The 24893-nt window shown below is 41.0% G+C and overlaps 1 protein-coding gene across 11 annotated transcripts in view; it reads right to left on the minus strand.

Annotated features, from left to right (window-relative positions):
- The window catches only part of arhgap23a (Rho GTPase activating protein 23a), a 96503-nt gene that overhangs the window by 21848 nt on the left and 49762 nt on the right, over positions 1-24893 (minus strand). For 8 of the 11 annotated variants that reach the window (XM_041778546.1, XM_041778544.1, XM_041778543.1 and 5 more), the window contains exons 2-7: positions 17229-17432; positions 13724-13748; positions 12489-12581; positions 11247-11325; positions 9171-9231; positions 6068-7700 (exon numbers count right to left, since the gene is read on the minus strand). In XM_041778546.1, the coding sequence (XP_041634480.1) occupies positions 6068-7700; positions 9171-9231; positions 11247-11325; positions 12489-12581; positions 13724-13748; positions 17229-17432 (2095 nt within the window). Of the gene's footprint in view, positions 1-6067; positions 7701-8358; positions 9037-9170; positions 9232-11246; positions 11326-12488; positions 12582-13723; positions 13749-17228; positions 17433-24893 lie in introns of those variants that run through there. The other 3 variants (XM_041778540.1, XM_041778539.1, XM_041778548.1) reach the window with 2 other exon arrangements.

Consider the following 24893-nt stretch of genomic DNA (forward strand, 5'->3'; position numbering starts at 1 on the left):
GAGTCTTAATCAGTCAAGAAAACAACATGCTTTATAGATTAATGCACAGTTAAAAAGGGTAGTTTAAATAAAGCCTTGAATGCTAATATTTCAGCATTATTCATATTGATCCCATGATTTTATGTCCTTGAAGGCCAATTGTACTTAAGCTACAATAGCGGTGCAGCAAATCACCTTTCTTCCCAATTTTGATACTCAACGTCTACATGCCTACATTCATTGGTTGCTGCCATGTAATTGGCTGATTAGATATGTAAATTAATAAGCAGCTGATAGATACATAACTGCAAATTCATTTTTTTTACTCAGGACACACAATATTAGCAGAAAGATATAAGTATTAGCAGATACTACCCATCCATCCATCCATTTTCTATTTCGCTTATCCCATTGGGGATCACGGGTTGGGAGATAGTAGCCAGTAGATAGTGCCGATAATTACTACCAATATATCAATTGTAAGGCTGCACGGTGGCGCAGGGGTTGGTGCTGTTGCCTCACAGCAAGAGGGTTCCTAGTTTGCGTCCTGGTCAGGGATTTTCTGTGCGGAGTTTGGCTTCCTCCCGCTACCAAAGACATGCTCATTAGGTTGATTGATCACCTGTAGGCTTGAGTGTGAGCATGCCCCATTGTCTGTCTCTATATGTCAGCCCTGTGATTGACTGGCAACCACCAGTCCAGGGTTTACCCAGCCTCTCGCCCAATGACAGCTGGGATAAGCTCTAGCCTACCCCAAATGGGATAACTGGTATAGAAAATGGACGGAAGGATGTCAGTTGTAAATATTGGTGTATCTCTGCTGTAAATAAAGGCTTATCTACTGTATGCAGAGGCCTGCATCAGCCTGTATCTGCTGTAATTAGCTGTCAATATTTGTTAATATTGACCTGTATAAGCTATATGTATAGACCTATATTAGCTGTAAATATCTGCCGAAATCTGCTGTAAGCATAGGCCTACATCTGCTTTAAACATTGGCCTATATCTGCTGTTAATATCAGCCTATATTTGCTATAAATATTGGCCTATGTGCTGTAAATTTTGACCTTCATCAGCTCAAAATGCAAGCCTATAACTGCTTTAAGAATCAGTTTTATATCTGCTATAAGTATAGGCCTATATCTGCTGTACACTTTGGCCTTTATTTGCTGTACGTAAAGGACTATATCAGCTGTAAATATCTTCCCAAATCTGCTGTAAATATTGGACTATATCAACTGTATTTATCTGCCTATATCAGCTGTAAATAACTGTATATATCTGATGCAAACAGCAGCCTATATAAACTGTAGATATCAACATATATTAGCTGTAAATATTGGCATTGTATGAATAAATACACATGTAACTTCATCCATGGTGACTTCTATTCAGTTTGATTAAATCCCAACCTCCAATAAATAAATCCACCTCGTCTCAGTGAAGTCCAGTTCTTTCATCACTGTCATTCTCTTTTCCTTTCCTCTTATTCTAACCTTTCCTTGACCCTGTGACATTTTCAGTGAAGGAAGAGCGAAAGGAAAGGGCAGAGCCTTGTGGAAGTGAAGAGTAAATGGGGGGATTAAAGCCTAATATAAAAATAAGACTCATCGCATCAAGGATTGGAGGGCAACTTTTGTCCTTGGCCATTTGTTCTATGCTATGATGGCATTTTGGTGTGCACCAGAAAATAAGCATGGCAACCTAAACACTCAAGACTCAAGGGATCTACAGAAATAGGAAAAAGTATAAATAAAATAAAGAACACAAGTAGGGTGTTGGATCCTGAGAGGAGAGCAGAAGTAAGAACAGAAGGTCCTGGTCTGTGCTCTTCAGGGTTCAGCCAATAAAGATAGACCTAGACTGAACCCCCCCACACCCACACAGACACACAAACCCCTTCATCATCCAGAGAGGCACAATAGCAGCATTGATGTCGAGTGTATGGTCCCCTACTGTTCCCCACAAGCACCACCACAAAAACCTCTTGGTAATTTACAGCTTAGATCCATGTCAAAATACTCAAGACTGAAAGAAGAGGAAAACACTGCATCTGCTCGCATGCTACTTCCTGTTTTATACACTTTTTCTGCACTCAATAGTTAGACAAAAGTTTTGAGATCTGCTACATCTACATAAGGATTCAAAAGAGATCTATAAGTGCAGGCAAGAAAAGAAACAGCCTGTTCCCAAACGGGCCCAGATCATATCAGCATCTCTAAGCAAAGATAGGGAAAGAAAGGAGAGGAGTGGAGCTGGTTCTTGTCTAAGGGGAGAAACTAGCCTAGTTTCAGTTCATGCCCATTAAACGTGTCCCGGCCTGCAGCTGTGATTCCTGCTTTTCTGAAGGTACAGGGCAGGAATGTGCTGCGACACATGCTGAGAGAAGCAGAGAGAGATGCCTCTTGGTTTGCTGATCCACTGGATTTTCTCCCTTTAAATGACTTTCTCTGTGCCGAGCGTGGCTTGGCTCAAATGCCCGCAGTTGTTTCACGTTGGGTCAGGGACTCTAAGTCAGCTGATTTCAATCTATTTGACATGAGGGTAAGCACTGGTTGCTTTCTCCGTGCAGTGGCGGGTCGAGGAGGGATCGGCTTGCCTGACAGACTGACTTAGTTTGCGTATGGTTTGACTTAATGGCAGCTGTACGCGTCAGGTGATACAACCAAATATGAAGCCTGCAGAGCCCCTTCCCTTTGAGGCTTTTCAGAGCAGGAACATGCTGGGACACGACCACAGTCACTTCCCACTGACAGCAACATGTGTAGCTGTACAGTACATGCTCATGTAAACAGCATCTCAATGACATAGGCCTGCATATCCTTTATGCAAAGCAGATTTTACAGATTATTATCAGCTCATGAAAAATGCAGGACGTTTCTTAAATGCTTCTTTTCATCTGATGTGTTTTATTTGTTGGCTGTGGATCAGGAGGTAGAGTGGCTAATCCACCTGTCTGCAGTTCGACAGCTTGATTACAGACGCCTCCAGTCCTCATACTGAAGTGTCCTTCAGTAAAAATGGAACCCCAAATTGCTCCCCAAGCTTCGCCTTTAGAGTAAAAGTCATTGTGTGAGTGCATGTGTGTGAAAGGTGACTGGAATGTATCTAAAGTGCTTTAAGTGGTCGGAAGACTAAAAAGAAGCCAAGTACAGCCAATTCAGCATTTAATCCATTTATCATTATAATATTAAGCAAATCTTGAAATGGTGCATCAAAGGAGGATAAAGACTTTAAAGTCTTTTCTATGCTTAGATATATATTAAAAGCTAAGTAACAGTGTTTAAAGAGAGCCCGCTGTAATAAAGCACATGGATTTTCTATCATTAAGATCATTTTCAATGGACAGAATGAAACAGGACTAAATGCCAACTGCTCTATGAGGTTTTACTTCAATAAAAAGCTGCTTTATGGTAATGACAGCACGTAGATTTGAGATTTTCTCTTTTTAATGACCTCAGTCACCTCAGTTTAACCTCATGACTGCAGCTTAGGTAACATAAGAGTATTACAGTTTCACATTTGTCAACTAAAACTATAATCATGAGAAAGATGAGACTAAGACTAGCTTAAACAGATCTTTAAGAATTGTGAAGAAAAGTAAGTTTAGTTTTGTCAAGAAGACTAAAAGGAGACTAAAATGTTGGTGCTGGACTATTGGACTTTAAAAACCAATGATATCTCTTCAATCTACATATTATTGCTTTAAATACCAGCAGAGATTGGGTGAAGAGCATTAAGTGTAAGTCAGAATTTTTTTCAGTGTATTCTCAAAATAAAAAAATAAAGAATGTGCAGTGCATTAACATGAGCAAAACTGTCCATAAGGGGGAAAAACATTTCCGGGGTCCACTGTAAAGTTAAGCTGTGATCACTTCTTTCATTTTATCATAATTTCAGCTCATTATTCTCTTCAGTCTAACAAAAAAAACAGAGGCCTATTTTATTATTGTTGCTTTGGTAAAATCTAGCCGGTTAAAAAAAAAATCCTTTCTTAAAATGGAATCAGGTTATATACAGAAAATCAAACATTAAATATAATACTTTTTGATAGTTTTTTAAGCTTTTCCTCATACTTTTGCATCTTCAACTTCTAACCCATTATATTAGCAATGGGGTTATGTATGTAGTATTTCTTTTTTGTAGTATGGGAATTAATCTTTCATGCAGCATCCATTGCCTAAAGCAGCAGGCAATGGAAGGACAGATTATTGACTTAAGTTGCCTAGTCAACTAGTCAAACCAAATCTAGAAATATAAGTTTTACAATGCAGTTATCACTTAAAAAGTAGAACAATCAAGACCTTATAGTCATGCATTTAAGTCTTTTTAATACTTTTAAAAAGCTTGAATTTTGGCAAAATTGTTTTTTTTTTAACAATTATACTTTTTAAGACCCTGCAGATACCCTGAGCATAAGCCTGTTTTAGAAGTGAAAAAAAAACATTTGGGTAGTGATGCCCGACTTCACAGCCATGCCATGATCCTTTCTAGAAAAACTTTGATAGCAAAAAAAACTTTTAAAGACACCTTTCAGTAACAGAGACAGGTGAATGTCAGCCTGGAGGCTACCACCGATGTTACTGATCCAACACAAACGCGTTGAGTTTTGTAAATCTCAACTGGGGAGGGCCTGTTGATCGGACTGTTCTGTGCTCAACCATTTCTGTAAGTAGAGTTTTGTATCTACAACATGGCTGATAAAACTACCTCAAAGAAAATAAATGTCTTGACGAAAAGCAAAGGCTAGAATTTAAGGACTTTTACAGGGTTCCTACACACTTTTAGAAATCAAATTTAAGACGTATTGGGACCTTAACTATGAAAAAAACAATACCACTTTTTGTGCAGCAAACAATCAAAAATAAAAGGCATGTATAAGATGTTTTTATATGTTTTTATATGTTTAGATGTTTTATATATTTTTAGATGAATTAAAATTGAATTAACACTTATGATTTATCATTCTGTTCATGAAATATCAAACATTATTAAATCATATTTTCAGCTGTGCTAACATTATACTAAACAGCTTCATCAATGGAAAGGAAAATGACACTTTTTGTCAGGGAAGATCTGCCCTGTACATATTTTTAGCATGCAACTTAGTAAGCCCGAGAACTGTAAAAAAAGAAAGATTAGAATCACATGAAGCTGGCCAGAAAAAAATGATTTGATAAAAACATGCCTTGATTAAAGTACCATCTAAAAATTAAGACTCTTACAAGTAAAAATAAGACTTTTTGAGACTTCAAGGATCTGTGAAAACCCTTTTTAATTGATTAAAACTGGACTAAAACGGCTTTGAGTTTTCGTTGACTAAAACTAGATGGAAGAAGTAAAAATGACTAAAGGTGACCAAAAAAAGGACCTTTGAAATAGCTGCCAAATTAATAGTTGTGTATCACAAATATAAAGATTTATGCTCTTGAGACTATGAATGCTTCAACAAAATGCCAGCCTGTTAATATTCAGTTTAAAGGACTGAGGGGGGATGACATCGCAATCTATGAAAACAAGGCAGGGGTGTAGCAGAAAACTATGAAGAAGACTGCTTGATAAATAAAGAAGAAAAGAAAATGAAAAGCACAGCTACCACAGATATTAACGTAAATCCGTAGCTCTAGCCTGGGCGCACATAAACAGAAACAGTCAGGAGGCAAAGATGTCACTTCCTCTAAGAAATATGGGTAGGCATCAGGATAGGGGATTCTCATCAGATATGATTCAATCAAACTACTAGTACTGCCTTTAAAACTGTGGAAACGCTGGTATTACACAATGCAAACACAGATCAGACACACATAGATGCACACACTCAATAAGGGAGCTGAAACTGAGCCTGTAGCCTGAATGAACAGACACCAAGGAAACCCACATATACTTCCCAAATTCAGTTACAATCATGGCTGGATTAGAGTTCAGCATTTCCTTTCAGTTTATATCTCACCAAAAAAATATGAATGAAACTCAATCCGGATTGCAGTTTAGAATATTTTAGAAGAACAGATTAAATAAGGAGGTCAGTTTTGGGTTCTGTGAAGGGGTTAAAGTGAAACAGGTTAGAGCTCAAACATTCTTCACTAACCTATGAAGGGGATGGAGGCCAGAGAGTCATCCTCTATGGGTAGGGGGGCCAGGCTGCCATTTGTTTTGCGTGGGGCTACATCTCCTGTGGAACCAGGGCCAGGTGCTGAGTCTTCAAGGTCAGGAGAAAACAAAGAAGGTTCTAGTCCGTCCATGGGCAGCACGTAGTGAGGGTGCCGCAGACCGTGAGCGTTCCTCCGTCCAGTGGGAGGCTTCTGCCTCAGCACCACTTCCTGTGTCTGTGCCACCACCTCTGCCTGCCCCTCCACAGACCCTCGTTCCCTCTCGTGGTTTGTCGGCCTGTATGCTCTGTCCTGGGATTCACTGGAGGCAGAGGTAAGGGGGGAGGCAGAAGAGGCAGTGATGGGTGCTGCTGTGCCTTCCGGGGGGCTTTTAGGTGTTGGGTTCCAGTTCAAATGGGGGCCAGAGTATGAAGGGTCCCTAAAGGAGTGAGCCTGCTGCATGATGCGGCCTGTCTTTCTGTAAAATGAGGGGCTGTAGCTGCGGTAACCCACCGGCTGGTCGTCCATGCTCTGTGCGTGGGGCAGTCGCCGGCTCTGGGGGGCAGCCTGCTGGGGCTGGGACTGGGAGTGGGTCTGGGTGTGAGTCTGGGGGTGGTGTTTAGAATGCGACTGCCGGGAAGCAGAAGCAGCTTGTGCTGGACTGTAATGGTTCCCTTGTTTGGTGTAGGCGTCAGTCCTCGGAGGTGGCTGGGGAGCCTGTTGTTGCCATAGCGGCCTCTCAAACCGAGGCGAGACCAGTCCAGCTGCTGCTCGGTCCAACATCTCCAAGGAGCGTCCGTGGCGGTCGTACATTGCTAACAGGTTTTCAGAGCGAGTTCTTGTATAGTTTGTGGATGGGTGACCCCTCCCTGGACCTGATTCCCAGTCTCTGTAAGACCACTGGGGCTCCCCATGGGGTCCTGGTCCTGACTGTTGCAGTAACAGCAGAGTGTCCTGGGAGGCACTGTGTGGCCAGCCACCAGGACCCATCCGCTGCTGCTGCCTCCTTGATTCACTGAGCCGGTCCTGAGAGTAGCTGCGGTGTCGGGTCTGCATCCTGCGTCCGGAGCGCTCAGGCAGCTGGCTATAGTACCAATCTGACAGCGCCTGCTGTCGCTCGTTACGTCCATGGCTGAGCTGGGGCAAAGGGGGACTGGTCCAGGCCGAGCTGGACTTACGTGGCTGAGCCTGCGAGGAACTGGCAGCATGGTGGTTGGGGTAGTGGACTTGCAGAGGGCTGGACAAGGGGCCTCCTGAAGAGGAGGAAGAGGAGTAGGAGCGTCCCCTAGTCTGACCCTGAGGCTGCTGGCTGGTCATCCCGTACTGGATCTCCTCTGTGCGGTGGGCTGGGCTGCTGTGACCAACCCCGCCTGGCTCTCCTGCTCGCCCCTCCTGCCAGCTAGCGGGGCTGCCCACGGCGGAGCGGTTGTCTAGGGGTGAAGAGGGGCTTGAGGAACCTGGCCAGCGACTCCAGTTATCCAGCTGGTTCTGGCCCATGGGGGCTGACGGAGGGGCTCCGGCAGGGGATGTGGTTTTGGTACGGGGATAACAGAGGGGAGGAGGTGGTGGGAGGTTCCCAGCTCCCCCTGAGAAGGGCTCGTTGCCTGTCAGGTAGGCATCTTGGGAGTAAGCCTGAAAAAAAGAGGAGCAGTTAGATAAGGAGTGACAGGAAGATACGCTCAGGAAGGTGAGAATGTGCTGCAGTGACGACTGTCAATCTAAATGTTCTACACTCACTGTAAACAAGTTTGACACCAACGTGACCAAAACAATAACTCAATGAGACAACTTCATGCCACTGTTTATTACACAACAAGCCTTAAAGTGGGACGGTCTCGCTTAGTTTTTGCCACAGTTTGTCCCCAGGGCCTCAGCGCTCAACGCAAACACATGCAAGCTAGCAAACTGCACAAACTGCCTGCAGCAAAAAGCCTCAACACTCAGTGAATAGCACCCAGCTGCAAATATACAAGTCCCCAGCAATGTCGTGTATGCACACATTCAGGATACATCAATATTAACTGAGCTGCTTTAAGAAAACCAACAACATATAAAATCATGTTAATACTTCATCAAAAAGACTTGCAGTTATATTTCAAGCATCAAAAACCATTTTATACCACAAGAAAACAATAAAAATGACGTCCTCTGCGTTGATTATGTAAATCTTAATCACACAAACATTTAAGACTAGTTTGTCAAGGTTTACCTAGACCGCCCAACAACTTCAGAGCCTTTCCTTAGCCTGCATGTTACGCTTATAGTCACAAACACACACAGAAGACTTTACCTCATCAACACTCCTGCTGCTCCTCAGAATCTACACCCTCCTCCTCCTCTTCCCCCTCCAACAAACATTCAACTTCTGCTCTTTCTTCTAATAATCTTTCTGTACGTTTTCTATCTGTTGATCTCCTTGTTGTCTCGGCTCTTTCCAAACTCCCTCCTTCCTGCCTCTGATTCTCTGCCTTACTCCACCCTGTGGGAGTGTGAGAGGAGGCACAGCGCTGATGATGTCATGCCAGGAATGCAGTGGATTCAGGCGTAGCAGTGAGGAAGAGGAGGAGTTTGAGGGCAGAGGAGTGAGTTCATAACGTTGAAACACGGCGGTGTTATCAAATAGAAAGGTCAGTTTTGGCAGAAAAGAAAAATTTCAGCCTGATTGATCTGAATTTGGAGATCAGGTTTAGTGTGTTAGAGGTTGTTTTGTATTAATAGGAGGGAGGAGGTGAGGGATGTTGCATGTCTGATCATGTGAGCCAACGCAGGGCAACCTGTGAAGTGACAAAAATGTGTTGTACAGTACATGGGTGTGTGAACAAGCGCCATTTTTTTAAGCATCAGCAGTGAGGAAACCAGCAGCCTGTAAATGTGTGAATATTGTGAGATAAACAAAGAGCAGAGAGCCTCTGAGTCACTACACAGTCATTCCTAGAAAATTTCTACATTCTTTGATGACATTGGGGTGAATCCAGGTTCAACTCTGCAAACAAGCATGAAAGACAATCATTTTCCAGCACTGAGATTCAGCTAAGCGAGTAATGCACGATGGTTAGTTTGATATTTTGGTGGGATAAAGTGCGTTAAAAATGCGGTACTCACACTTACCAACTGAAGCACATCTTCATCTTTTGGCATAATGGAGAGCTCCAGCATACTTTCACTGCAAGAGATAATGACAAATGAGAAACAGAGGTGAAAAAAACATGCAGCATTAAGACAAAAACACAGGAAATGGTAAGACGTTTGCATCAAATATCCTGTTAGATAAGTGTAAAATATTCCTGATCTCTTAAATGGACTGAAAGTCAGTTTCCTTCTACATCTATGATGAACTATTTACATCACTTGTCAGGAGAGAGAGAGAGGAGATGGTGAGGTGTTATATTGAAGCCAGTTTACGTGGCTTTGCCTCCTACCATTTAGTTTCACTAATGAATATATGGTTGAATAAAAGCCTATCAAGGGAGCAAATTAGAGGTGGATTTGTTTTGCATTTTTCAAAGCCACTGTGGATTTGAGGCTGCAGACCATTCAACTGAGACACCGTATTTCTCAGAAAGGAAGTGCTGTACTTTGCCAGTACAATTATTTACACTTTCAGATTTTTTACCCAATTCAACTTTATTCGTCAACAAAGCCTGGCAGTTACATTCATGAACTCCTTGTGAAGGAGAGGTATCGCAGGTCTTTCCTTCCTGCAGCTGTTAGGCTCCACAACAGAAACTGCTAAAAAAATTAGTACAATAACTAATATTTAAATGTATAATCTGTACACATGTTTGTATATATATTTGTGTGTGTGTGTGTGTGTGGGTGGGTGTGGGTGTGTGTGTGTGTGTGTGTGTAGGTGTATAATAGCTCCACCACACCCAATCTGTAATATGCCCAACCTGTACATAACTGTTTGTAAATACTATCTATAATTTGTAAGTCAACGTTTTTATATTCCATATTTTTGTATTTATTAGTGCTCTTGCAATACTACTTTTATTTGTACTCTATTTCTATTGTATTTCTGTCGCCAATGGCCTGCTTTGTCCTGCTTTGTCTAAGATACTTTTTGCTGATGTAAACTGGAATTTCCCCTTGTGGGACTAATAAAGAAATATCTTATCTTATCTTATCTTATAACCACACTGCAAACATTACAGACTAAGAAACATTTTCATAAATGAAACAGAATAAAGGTCAGAGGTCTTATCCTGGATTAAATAGCAGACTGTTTACTCTGCTTTATTAAACATTTTGTAATCAGGTTTTGCTGGTCATGTTTCTAACAATTAACTTTTGCTATCCTAACAGTTACCAGCACTGTTTATAGCAATACTTAAGTTTTTATGGGTGATGTTTTATGCAGTTTAGGTCTAAAGGGGTTATACTTATACAAAATAAAATGGCTGACCCTGATCTCTATGAAGAATTCTGCATCTAACAGGTCAGTTTGTAGGGGGAGAACATATAAATGATCAAATTGGATTCCAGTATTGAATCATGGCAGACTTCTTGAGTGTAAACTGAAACTGTAGAAAAACTAGTTTTTGCCTACTTTGGATGGTTTCTTGAGGCTGTATGGGTTGGGCAGTCATGTCATGGCATTCAGTTCTTCACATCTTTTTACCTTTTTCCATTGCTGTGTTTAATCTTTTATTGTTAGTGTAATTCAATATTATTGCTATTCTAATGCAGACTTTGTGTAATATGGGTACTGTATAACATACAGTATGTTTAGTGTATTTATACTGGTATGTGTTGCTCTGCATACACATGGACCGGTGTTGCCTCTGTTGTTTTTAATCATTATTGTGGTGGCAGCTGAATGTGTGCAAAACATGAAGTCGTTATATATTGTTGTGTACCATATCATATTATATCATATCGTATCCTTATTTGGATATAGCAGTTTGTCTTTCAAATAGATCAAATAGTTCTGGCAGTAAAATATGAGTCCAGTTCATGTGTCATTTTTTCAGCTCCTTATTTTCCCCTGGAGCATTTGAGTATTTGTTTTTTGACCTCCTAGAGTACACTGCTGTAGGCTACTCATTTTTAAAACTGGAGAAAATGTATACAATTGTTGTCGTCACTGAGGTGAGCCAGCAAAGAAAAAGCAAACACAGCGTTTAGACTAAATCAACACACCAAAGGCTCATGGTGCTGACAGGTGGGAGGTCTTACCTGTTCTGAATGAGGGCGATCACCTGTGAGTACGTCTTCCCTAAAACACTCTCTCCGTTCACTTTAACCAGCCGGTCCCCTAGAAAAAAAACAAACAAAAACAAAAAAACAGATTATCATACACATCACAGTTTACAATATGCATGTTAAGAAATGAGCTTAGCTGGAAGTGAGAGGGATGAGCAAGGACTAAGGCAGCAATGAAAATACAGATGAGAAAAAAACACCTTTTTGTAATATTCTCTTTACTTGTGTCCTAAAAAACTGAATGCAATATTTTCATTCATCTAACCATGACGATAAAAAACAGGCTTTTTGTCTCACCATTGACCTGATGCAGTATCTAACAGTGAATTTCTCACCTTTGATAGAAGTTTAAAATTAAAATGTCCCTAACATCATTGGTAGAGTGTCTCATGATTAAAATGTGGGTTAAAGGGTCTGTAATTTCAGGGAAAAGGGGCTGACACAGCTTAGCCTTTTGAGGCTTCAGAAACATGTTAGAAAACTGTGTTCAAAATCTGTAAAATAAAACAGTCCAGTTAATATGTGATTTTTTCAGCTACAACGTAACATGTGATAACACAGCAGCTCATCCCTCTCACATTGATCATTTAACACAATTGCCAGTTTTATCTTAATTTTACTGCTATTTTTAAGGGTTTAGCTGCCTTTTTCACCATGCATTTTACTTATTTAAAGCAATTTTTTTTACAGTTTCTTAAATCTTTTCTTTAGTAGACAGAAGGATGCTGAAAAAATTCTGATTATGCCCTTTAAAGGGATGAACAATATAGTTCTGATTCAGAATCTTTGCAGTCATGTTGAGTTTCTGCAAACACAGATATGGTTAAGAGGGTCTATGTTTACCACGCTCACACGAGCATAAACCGTGGATGTGACAGCGTGCATACTGAAGTTCTGGTTTAGTGTGTCTGAGTGAGCTGTTGCTCTGCTGAGGCAGCAAATCGCAGCAGAAACACTTCAGTGGCTCTGTCACATTCAAAAAGCATTTGAGATTTGAGCTGTCATTCTGGTATCTATATTATATCACACAGAGAAGATTTTACTGTGAGGAAAAAAACAAATGTTATGTAATGTAGTGCATGTGCTAAACCCTCTCCGACTCTTTCCCCTGACTGTGCATCTGCTCATGTCTGCAGAATCCCATGGTCACATCTCTTCCGCAGCAGATTTCCAATTCAAATAAAGATGAAAATTCTCCTGTCTTGTTCCTTTTACCTGTGCACAAACCCGCCTGATGGGCTGGGCCTTTTTCTCTCACACTCTTCACAAATATGGTGTCCATCGGCTCCAGTCGACTTTTCTGATACCCTGAAGAACAAAAACATAAGAAGAAAAGATAAAGCAAATCCCAAGAAATGTTCTATTTTTAGGAATGAGCTTAAGGGAATGACTTTTCCAGATTTTAAACACCAGTGCTTCTTGCTTTCTTTACTTGGATAATTTTTAAAAATCAGCAACACTCCGCATTTTATATTTCTGTCTGCCTAAATGAATTTGGACATGATTATTTAGTTGCAGTGTTACATAGTGTCCTCTAGGGGGCGCAAAGGGGCTGCACATTAAAGATGCCAGTAGAAACCACAGAAGGTCTGATGGTATAAAATCATTACTACCCCACTAAAGGTTTTAATTCACTGCCTTATATAGGTTTTATACAGAAAATTTGACAATTAAATATTTTTAAATAACTTTTACAATACCTCTTCACACAATTTAAGACTTTGGGATCTTCATTTTTTTATCTGTTACATTAGCACACCATTATATCAATATTTGTACCAATAATAAGACAAAAAAGAGACAACAAGTAAAGGAAAATACAGGTAATATTTTTTTAATTTTAGGATCCAATTTAAGCTATGTTGGAGAATTTTGAGACAAGACTATGAGAAAAAAAAACAGATACCATAGGATAGCTGAATGGAAGGTCTGATTTTTACTTAAGCGGCCTACAAGCACTAATACCATAACCTAGAAGTTCCTATTTACAAGTTTTGCACTGTAGTTAAACTAAAAAGTACACAAGCATACATATAGGTATTGTAAATGTGCATTTAAGGACATTAATATTACTCTCCAATTCAGATTTTAAAGGATTACTGTGTCAATGATCACTTTACTGTAGCAGCTGATCAGCCATAGCTCACTTTAATTGGGTTGTACCCAATACACCAGTACCTTATTTCTCTAAATCTGGGTTTAAGTGCTCAAATGTCACTTGTGATTAAATCTAAATATAAAATGCAAAGGCAGAAAAACTAGCCTACAACCTTTCTGGATCAATATGAAATAAAAAACAACAAATTTAAGACCCCATATGTTGCATTTAAGACTTTTTAACACCTTTTAAAAGCCTTACTTTTGGCTTTATTGATGTTTAAAAACTTTTTGAGACCCTACAGACCCCCGTTATAAAGAGAAGGACTAAAGGAGAGGCCAAGAACACTTACCCTTTCCGTTACCGTTCTCCTCATCCTGCAAACAACAGAAACAGAAAGATTGAGCGCTCCAGTTTGGGTCAAGTCAAACTAAGTCATATTCATTTAGAAAAACAATTACATAAAAGTATTTTGAAGAAAATTTTAAAAAGGGATTATTTTCCGTTTTATTTTAAGTACAAGGAACTGAAATAAAATACCAGAAATATCCAAACATGTACATAAAACTCTCCTAAGAACAGAAGATTTTACTTTTTGTTAGGATGGTCAGTTAGTAATCATAAAGGCAGAACTTTTTGGCTGTACAACAGAAAAGTTTCAAGTTTTTCTTTTAATTTCCTTCTTTCAGGGACAAACTCAAACTCAGACATTTCAGATAATAATAAAATCAGCCTAACGCAAGCAATAAATCCCTAAAATACATGGCAATTAGTGGTTACACTCTTACAGTGACTTCAGCGTGACACTGAAATTTTTAAACTCTGCAAAACTTTATGAATGTTTCTGGCTTAAATGCAAAGACTCTCATCTGAAAGGAAGCTTTGGTAATTTATTGGGAATATTAACACAAAAAATCTGCTAATTTTTGACAAAAAGCTTTGCAATTACATGCAGATTAGGGTTTATATCTGGCAGATCACAATTCCTGACAAATACAGCAGTGCTGAAATATATATTTTTTCAACCTTATAGTATCATGACAAGCAGAAGTCTTCAAGTTGTAAGCTGAAATACAACACAGTTCAAACTTTCTGGGCAATAAAAGGAGTTTGATCTAGATCTCAACCCTGGCATTAAGGCCGCCCCTAAAGGGGGTAAAGGGGAGAGTTTCTGGGGCCCAATAAAATGGGGGGCCCATGGAGGTCAGGAAAATCAGGTTCCATTGTAAAGTTAAACTGTGATTACCATATTTGATTGTTTTTACATGAATATCAACCACCCTTTTCCGAGCAACAAATAATCTATTAATTTATTGCCGTAGTAAAGCCTTCTTCAATATGTAAACCCCTTTTCTTAAAACAGAATAAAAATAGGTTTTAAGAGCCACTAATTGATGGAAAGTGGCAAAATGAGTAAACAGAAGCAAAATAAATGGCAGAGAGTCACAAATGGCTTGAAAATGTTAAAAAACAAACAAACTGCAGACTAAAGGAGAAAATCGACTACCAGTAGCAAAAATAAGTGTTAGAAAGAGAAATGCTGTTAAAATCTGCCAAAATTGGCATAAAAGCTGTGATAAGCTGTGAAAAGCAGTTAAAAGTGGCAAAATTGGCAGAAAAGTGGTGGAAAGGGTTCAAAAAGTGGCAAAATGGCTTAAATGTGGCAGAATTTATGAAATGGGATTGAAAGGGGCAAAAATGGGTTAAAATTGTCAAAAAACTAGTCAACAAGTAGAAAAAGGGGTAACGGGCAACAATGGGTAGAAAGTAGCAAAATGGGTCAAAAGTGGCAGAAACATCAGAAAAAGTGGTAAAAATTGGTTAAAGGCCAAATGGCAGAAAAATGTTGGAATAGGGCTGAACAGCAGAAAATGGGCAAATTGGGAAAAAAGTGCCTCGAATTGATGAAAAGTGGTTAAAAAGTGGCACAAATTAATAATCTTCAACATCAGACCCATAGCTTGCCCCCCTTTCAGATCTAAAATAAAGTATCTGTTAGCCAGGATAGCTAGCACCATTGCGACTGATCCAACACACATTGATATCATCAATAACTCATGACTGGGGAGGGCATATTCTCTCTCAGGGTCTCAACTAAATCTGTGGGTGGGCCTGCTTGGCGTGACCTTAGTCTCCCTGCTCAGATTTAATATTTCTGGCATCCTCCAGTCAGATCAACACATTGTCAAATGTCGCTTTTGAAGCCAAACTTCTCAAGACAAACCTGTTGGAGTTGCGAGCTCTTGATGTTGGAGTGCAGCTTTGATACAAACACTGACTTTCAGGTTTGACAGTAAACATGACGTCACATGAAGCAAACAAACAGCAGTGGGGAAAGAGGCAATGTGATCTGATAGCTGCAGGTTGTCTGATCATTTCCACACAAACACGCACGCACTAAGCTGAGTGGACAGTTTGGCGTTAGAGGCTGACTGCTGCCTGGCTGACTGCTGCCTGGCTTTGTGCTGCGCTGAGTGGGCTCATTCCTGGCTCTGCAGACAATGGTGGGGGGTTTAGAGGCAGAGAAAGGAGAGCTGCAGACCCCAGAATGGAGCTTCAAACTAGGGACATCCAACAGCCGAGAAGCCCTTGACTCAGGACGTCCAGGACCGGGGAGGAGACTGAGAGGAGAGGGGGAGAATCTGAAACAGGGTCAGAAACTGTCAACTCATGGAGGGTCTGACACAGAGAGACTAAAGAAGCAAGCACCAGAGGAATTTTTGAACCCCTGCAGGCTTTTTTCTTTCAATTATATTTTTTAGTAAACATAAGGTAAATGTATTCATATGGCAGATGTTTTGAAAATAAGTGCTGAGGATTTATGATGCAACACAGAAATGAGAAGTAAAAAGTAGAAGAACTTGAAAAATTAAGTCTTTCCTCCATTAGTTCCCTCACATGATATTTTTAAAGAACGTTGAACACCCACAACCTTCAGACAGCATGAGCTGAGAGCACAACTGTGTCATGCACCTAGCAGGCCTCTGATAATTGGACACTATGAGGGTAATTTGGTAGACTTCCATGAAGGCTCTTTGGATGAAAATGGGCATCTCTGTAGGTCTGATTGTCCCAAAACACCATGTGACCCTCGAGGCAGAGGAGACAAGGACAGAACCGGGGCCAAAGGCCAGCAGTGGGCCCATTGTCCTGGGCTGGCCTGGTACTGCCTGACTGCCAGAGAGTGGTACCAGGCTAAGACAACAGATCTCATTCAATGTGCTCTCCTCTCTGCAGCTGCTGCATGGTGGGGTGGTACACTAATAAAGGAGGCCTTGTTTTCAGCTGTGCTCACCCCAACTCGGCCTCCAGATCCCTCAATTTCACATCTGGAGTCATTTGCCCCCCACACCTCAAAGAGCTAAATAACGGCCTGCAAACTGAGTCGTGATCCAAAACAGGAGAACAATCCTGAATCCACTAGAGACCAAAATCAAGGCAGATGTGTGACACTGAAAGGATATGAGTGTCTTTTATATAATTTAAAACAGATATAGAGTGTCCATATTCTGCCTCTAACAATTGTAAACTCTAACTTTTGTGCAGCCCATTGTCTCCAATCAGTCTATGTGTGGGTTTATTTTGCTCAGCACAACCTCTCTGACCCTCCGTCCAGTATGATTGGCTTTATGTCTGAGCTCATTCTGGCTCTGTTGCAGGTTCAGCAAGTTAAACGTACGGCTTTTGAATCATTTTTCAATGCCAGCTTGGCTAAAATGGAGACCATGTGTGCTGTGAAAACAGACACGGAGGCTGAGAAGAGGACTTAACACTAAATTAAAGGAAAGAAAAACATCTCTTTTGAAAACTGTGTGCTTTTAACAGCTTATAACTCGAGTCAAGGCCCTCTCTCTCACCTTGAGGTAGGTGTGCAGGGCCGACTCTGGAGGGTAAACGATGAAGTGGCGCAGGGTGAAGCCGAAACCCTGGGAGTTCTTATGGAGGACCAGCGTCCGGGGACCCTTCCAGCCCACGCCGAGCCCCTCCCTTCCAGGCCGGGTCGCCATCGGCGGCCGAGGGTTGTCACCGGGTGAGGAGAGAACATCCCTCCGCCCCTTGGCCTGTAAACACAGAGAGAAAGAAGGTCAGGTCAGGACTGTTTATGTTTGTTTTTATGATCATTTGCCATAGAAACCTATTGCTAAGACTTGAAGAAAAGTGTTTATAAAATCATAATAAATGTTGTTTCAAATAAAATAAACTGGAGGAAAATGAAGTTTACATATTCAGAAAATAGGGAGGGTAACTGTGAAAAGATTTACAGTATCTTCAGTTGCAGATATACACCATAAAAGCTGGCGAGCAGGACTCCAGTGACGCTACACAGTTTCTTTATAAAATGATGTCAAAAGCCAAATGCATGCCCTCTTTGCTAATACAGAAAACATCCTCAAATACACAAAAGAATCTAAAGTATTTGCCCATTATTATGCTGGAGGGGATTATAGTTTTCCTGATGATCACTTTATAATTCCACTGAGCTTCAAAAGGCAACAAAAGATGGATAAAAAGTTGATATTAACCCTTTATCAATAACCACCAAGTGCTATCAGCATCACCATCAGTGCTATGTTGTCATCTCACTGGTCTACTATCAGTCTAGACAGGATCAAGGAGGTCATATGGTGTTTCATCAAGTTCTGACCACATCGACCAGGGTCTGATCACCGGGTGGAGGAGGGTCCACAGGGGATCTGAAGGCAGGTTTCCACCCACTCACTAAATATCTCATCTCTGAGGTCGAGTAAATAAGCCCAGCTTGCCCAGCTGACAGACACACGTGAGAACTCGCACCCTCATGCTGCCCTGACGACCCACAACTGTCAGTCAAACACTGTCACCTGACCAAACAGGCGGGGAGCATGGAGGAGGGGTTGGTGGGACATCAAGTCTGGTGGGGTTCAGTTACCACGTGGATTAACTATCAGACATTTCTTTATCAAACAGAACTCACAATAAAGCAATATATATTCAGCTTTGTTGGCAGGTTTACACCCAATCTCAGTCTCTCAATAACAGCACTACTGTGCTTTATGATAAGAAGAAAACCCTGAGAGATGCAGCAGAGCTTTAAGACTGCTTATGATTATATTCCAAATGCAGCTGCAACTGCACAGTCATGGAGACAGGACGCACTTAAACTTTAATTCAGTCAGGAACACTCTCTTCATACATTTCACCATTTTAGAGCAAAATGAATATATAATTTTACTAGGCGGTGAAAGCTCTGCTCAAAAGATGCTGCCTGGGTTAATCAAGCGGCGTGCTTTGACTTTCCTTGGCTAGAAACCCCCATATGGTAAGACATACATTTATGACAATGCATACAGCAACTAATCCATAGTAGCTGAACTCTGAATATGAGGGCGCAACAAGCAGTATGGTGCATCAGCATTAACACAAGGAGAGATTAAGGAGAAGTATGTCATATTTAAAAATGCCGCTGTGTTGAGAGAAAGAGCTGTGATTGGCTGTGGGAGGTGATAATTAGGATTTGCTGGATGTCAGCTGATCTTGGCTAGGCGTACATGAACTGCTACCATGTAGCTCTGTTCTTTTTCTCATGTCAACAGAGCTAGTGATAAATTGTCTATTTTTCATTTCTTATCATGCAGTTATTATTTTGTCACATTAAGTACATTTTGCATATCATAATAACTGCATGGCAAGAGGCATATTGATCCCATGAACTGCTAATAATCGATACCTATAATGGCCCTGATAATCAAACATCAGTTAATCCTTAGCGCGGATGACCTAGCAGTTAGGTTGGGCCCCATATATTCATTTGTATTTTAGACTTCATCATGACAAACATCCTGTCAAGGTTCCTGATGTGCTTCCGAATATGTTTGTTTCATACTTTCTCTCTGTTGAGTCTTATACCTTGCTCCATCCAAGGTCCAAACGGCAACATTTTCATTAAAGACATCTGAGTGGCTGAAAGTTTTGGACATTTTGGATGCAAGTTCTGATTAAGGAGATGGTGTTGGTTCCTGATGCTAGAGAAGTTGAGAACCACTGCACTAAAGCACTGCCCTGGAGGGAAATCAACTTCTCTGAAGCATCCTTGCTATCTGACCATACTGGACTTCTCCAAGCGAAGCATCAACAGACTGAGCTTTTGCCGCCTCCTTCCTGCAAAAAAGTCAAAAATGCCATGAATTCATATTTTCAAGCTTGATAAATGTAAATATTTGCTGTTTTTTCTTAGTTGGCACAGACATTAAACAGACTACTTTTAAGGCAAAATTAGCAATTTTAATCTAAGTGCCTTTCCTTACTTTTTGGCACACCAAATAACTCAGTAGTCCACTCCCTAAATGTCTTCTATCATTTGCTCTTAGTTCAAACTGGCAGCTTTTTCAGTAAAGCACAATGATTTGTTGAAAAATGCAATAAGCCCACACTGCAGACCAACAAGAATTTACGGTATGTTTACGAGAGAATAATTCAGTTTCAGAAGCTTCAAAAAAGAATGGTAAGGAATCTCAGTGTGCAAAAATAGCTTTAGATGATGCTCTTTAATTATGCAACACTAAACCTCTCTCACACAGCCTCACTGCCAGCATAGAGCTGCAAACATAAGTCTCACAGAACACTATGTACTCGAATCATTCATCTCTGCTCCTCCACGGCACCGTCTGTTTTGGTCTAATCTGCCAAAGGCTCACGAGGAAAAGGGGTTTTAACCATCCATGAAATGCAAGATGAAGAAGAAGAAGATGGAGGGAGAGTTTGCAATGATCACAAGATGAATCTTGTAAATGTTAGCCTGTGAAGTTATTCAGGCTAAAAACAGCAGCCCAGTCCATGAGGAACAACAGGCACCCACATTTACCACCTTCACAGAGCAGTTTGAAGTCTGAATAACAGCCAAACTTCAAAAACAGAAAACACAGCAGAGTTACAGAGGGGAAAGTAGGTACACAAGTCAGGTGAAAACATACACTTAAGATCTATTCTTTTAACTAAAGAAACTCATGTGTTTTGTATTTATTTAAGTTGTTTTGCCCTATTTTAGAGTAAGAATGTGTGTGTTTGTGTGTTTTAGTGTTAGTAGGCCAGAGGTGAACAGGTCTAGACTAAAAGCAACTGTCCCCCCTAAAGTATACACCCCATGTTTTCTTTCCTGCCCCCCCTTGAAACACAAACATACTAACACACCAGAAACCGTGTCTTTTAAAGCCAGAGATAAGCACAACTACATGGTGTCATCTTAGCTAGTGACACCAGAATTACTGGCTTGTTAAAGTACATATTACTATTTTGATATTTTGGTCCTAAGCACCACTCAACATATCCACCTGCCTGTAGCCAAAGACTAGCTGGAGCCCTGGCTAATGGACCTTTTCTCTTTTCTCTACCTGGATGGAAACAGTGGGCTCCTGCATCATGTTGTGAGTAGAATTTGATCAAGAAAACTAACACCTCATTTATACTGTGCATTAACAGGACATTTATATCCCTTTTGGGCATTCTGACACCAAAGCGGTAATCCTTAATGGTTTGTGTGGACGTACAGTCATGTGCATAAGTTTTAGGCATGCAGTGCACTAAGGGTTCAACACAGGCCCAATATGCCAGAAACCAGGGCTGTACATTGGGGAGAGGTCAGCCAGAGTTATGCTTGACACATGACGACACACGTTTGTCTCTTGGCAGCCAACTTCAAGCTCAACAGGATTTCTTGCAACATCCACAGCCCAACCAGGGGCCTGTGGCAAACCTACAAACCCCCCGGATGGAACCCTAGACTGTTCTCACTCACCAAATCCACCCCTTACTCCACCCTAAATGTGTGGACCCCGTTTTTTTTCCAACAGATTATTTTCCCATGATACTATGCAAGGACACCCAGAGCATGACTGGGGTTTTGCCAATTCTACATCCCATCAGATGGCGCCGTCAGGCGGGCTTATGCGCCATGACACGCCTTACTTCAGCCTCAATTCCAAACTTAAACTAAAAGTTCTGCACAGTACTGTACCTCAATGCATTGTAACTGTTTGATATCTGATTGCTCAGGCAGCACACTGAGGTGGTCCGGGATGCCTTCATCTGGATTGAAAGGGTTCTGCTGCCATGCAGTAAAGACCACCCCGTCAACTGACCTGATCTGCAGTGTTCCACTTGTATGTTGGTCCAGGAGTTATGGCTCTTTCTAGAGATCTAGAACATTTTGCTCTGCTCAGTTATAAGAGCCTGTCTTTCTGTTGCCAAATGCATCATTATTTGGTACCATTTTGGCATTCTATCAACCTTGCAAAGCAGATATAGTTGCCTGACTGCCATCAGGCAAATCTATCTTCCACAATATTTGTGACGAAACGCACACAGTTCTAACCAATCAGCGTCATTTGAGGAGAAAGAGGCGGGGTTTGATTGTACTGTTAGCTGTTTGCACTGGCTGCCTCCAGTGTAGCCTTTAGCTCAGATGTAGCTAAAGTATAGCCACAGTTTAATCAGGACTAGACCACATTTTTTATTAAATTAAGAGTGAAAAAACATCACTGAAAGCTTTTCATTATGAATAGAATGTTTTTGCTATTCTGCTGACCTGTTTCAGCATGAGTTTACAGTTCAAGCCCTTGGGGTTGAGTTATCCTGTAAGCTGGTGTATACAATGGCTACCACCATGGTAGCAATTAGCTAGGATGTAGCTGTAGAAAAGTGGCAGTTTAATCAGATCTCAACCCCATTTATTCACCAAAACAAGAGAAGATATTTTTGCACGTCAATAGGCTTTGACATGAATTTGAGCCACCGACAACCTTCACTGTTCAAACACAATGGTCATGCTAGCCTGTTTTAGCTCAGGTTGGCACTAGAGCTGCGTATGTCTACTGTCATGAATGTGACAGACAGAATGTGTGTCAATCACCTTCCAAGAATTTTTTGAAAAGTTCTGCCCTTTCCAAACATGTTGTACGGGAGGTTTCCCAGATGAATGTGAAATACATCAATCAAAAGGATATATGAGACAGTGTATCTGGCCGTCACGTTCCTTTTCATGTCTTTAAAACAAAATTGAAAAATTGGAAAACGTCTCCCATTGCTAACAAAAGGAGCCAGCATCACAACTCCCTCATAAGTTGTCATCTTGAGATGAGAAGTCTGTAAGCTTGTGGCTAATTCTCCTTCATTCACTCCTATCACCAACTGTTCCACTGCACACAGCATGTAGGGATACCTAAGAGAGCCACAGGAATGATGTATGGGCAGTTTTTTGCAAAAGAGGAGTGCCAATATCCGGTCGTCATTGGGCACATGCACTTAAGTGCATTCACTTGGTATGTGAATGCCACAAACACATTATAATGCAAAATGTAAACAGAGATGGAGATACAGTGTTAAATTAATGACAATAGCGATGGTAGCAATGCTAATGCTAGCTGTAATAATTAACCAAACTGCACTCGATCCTGACAGTGTTTCAAGTAATTTCTTAACTTGAGACTAGTTGGCTTGTCTGAATCTAAATTTCCACATATACTTCTTAGGCTTACTCACTATTAACATACTCTAAATAAAAACAGATGTGGCGCCTGCGAGTTTTGGTGATCTAAAAGGAAGATATTATCCAGTATTTGTTCTTCTATTTTTGTATTAAAGTTAAAAGTTTTGACCAACACATCCATAAATCCCACACAATCTTGACCTTACAGGCCTCACAACGGCAGGAAGAAGCATGGAAATTATCGTTGCGGGCACCATAACCAGACGCTCCTATAAATAAATGTTAGAGCTACTTCCACATGTTCACTCCTCTTTCTCCTACTACCATGTTCCTCTGCTCAGCTCTCCTCCCTTTCCACCTCTTCTTCCTCTCTCACCACAGGCTTTGCTGCTATGATGGAAATCCGGTCATGCAGACTTTCACCACACTTTTTCTCCCTCCCTCTACTTTCAAGTTCTGTTCAAGGAAAAAGAGAGCAAAAATAAGTTTGGATGTTTCGTCTGAAATGTGTTTTAGGAAGTATGTTGGAAAAGACTTCTCCTAAACATATTTTGCCTATTTTTGGAAGTAAAAGCCTGCTCTGAAGAAAAAAAATCAAGGGTATATTTTGAAGATTTTGATCTATGAGACCCTCAAAGGCCGATCTTTAGTCTGGCAGTCTAAACAATGAAAAGTAACACCCGTTATTTTCTCAAAGAGGCGTGCAGTGAGTACTATTATCTGACATGAGAGCAGCATAAAGAATCGCGTGAGGAAGGAGGAGTGTTGAATAAAAAGATGGAGAAAAAGTTTAGAAAGAAAGGGGAAATGAAAGAGCAAGAGGGTGAAAGGAGGAAGAGATGGAGTGAATTCCAAAGAGGGAGCGGTTTGGCTGGGACAAGTTGAAACACACACTATGAGCTGGTGGAGGAGGTGAGGGAGCTCAGAGAGGAGAAGGATGAGGAGGATGAAGAGAAGGAGGCTGAGGAGAAGGAGGAGGAGTATCGGGCCCCAGTAAGGGACAAGCTCCAGCACGCCAGTTTCGACCACATGGCCCCTCCCGGCGCAGGGAATACCAAACCCTGTGATTACCCAAAACACATTGGGTCTGACTGAGCCAGCACAGTTTCCCACTCGGCTGCTGTGGACTGTGTGGGATGTGTCCGTGTCTATTCTGCCGAGTCTACAGACCGCTTTTCTCTCCTTGTGAAGCCAGAACATTCCTCTCCTCTACCTGTAAATTTGACGAAAGTAGTTCTCATTTTGCAAAGGGGACAAAAACTCTGTGTTTGCTGATGTGCTCCACCACTCCTGAAACTCAAACACTCAGTTCAACCAACAGGCACTTGGAAAAAATTTTTCTGCGGTTTTCAGCCCAAATTTGACTTCCTATGTAAGCTCAGGGCACAGACAAGGGGAACCTCGCTGCTATGTTATGCACTGAAAAGAAGACATTTGGTATTTCCTCTCCCTCCTTTGGGAATTTGTCCTTTCAGTGCTGAAATCTGGACACGTTTTCATCAATAGAGCCAATCAAGACAACAAGTACAGGCTGAAAACAGAGCCCTGAGGGATCCCAATTATCACCTGATGATGATGTCATTATAGCAAGCAGAAAAAAAGCTGCATGAATGGAAAAGAGTCTTTTGAATATTCTGAGCAGCTAGTGATGACACAGAGCAGCTTCATGCTCTATTTTTGGTCACAAATGCCCAAGTTTGACACTTCTAAAAATTAAATCCCCAGCTCCTCTAACTGACTGGGTAACTTCATTCATGATGCAAAAGTGTCTAATGCCCAAAGGCATTTTGGGATGACTGTCCAATAATTAGAGTACAATCACAAAAACACTTAAAGGGATCAAGTACTGTTAACTTAAAATCAAAAATGTGTTTTATCAACTATGAAAAATAGAGCTGCAATAGCTGTTTTTAGATTTTTGAGTTAACACAATTGTTTTAACCTTTGGTTAAAGGTCTTTGTAGTGTTTACACAAGACTTGAGACGTGTGAATTAATTACATGTAAAGTCAATTTAAAAAAGCAAGTAGATGCGAGTTAACCTCTGGCGGGGCGAATGCCGC

Source organism: Cheilinus undulatus, linkage group 21 (assembly GCF_018320785.1).
Source record: "Cheilinus undulatus linkage group 21, ASM1832078v1, whole genome shotgun sequence".
NCBI lineage: Eukaryota > Metazoa > Chordata > Actinopteri > Labriformes > Labridae > Cheilinus > Cheilinus undulatus.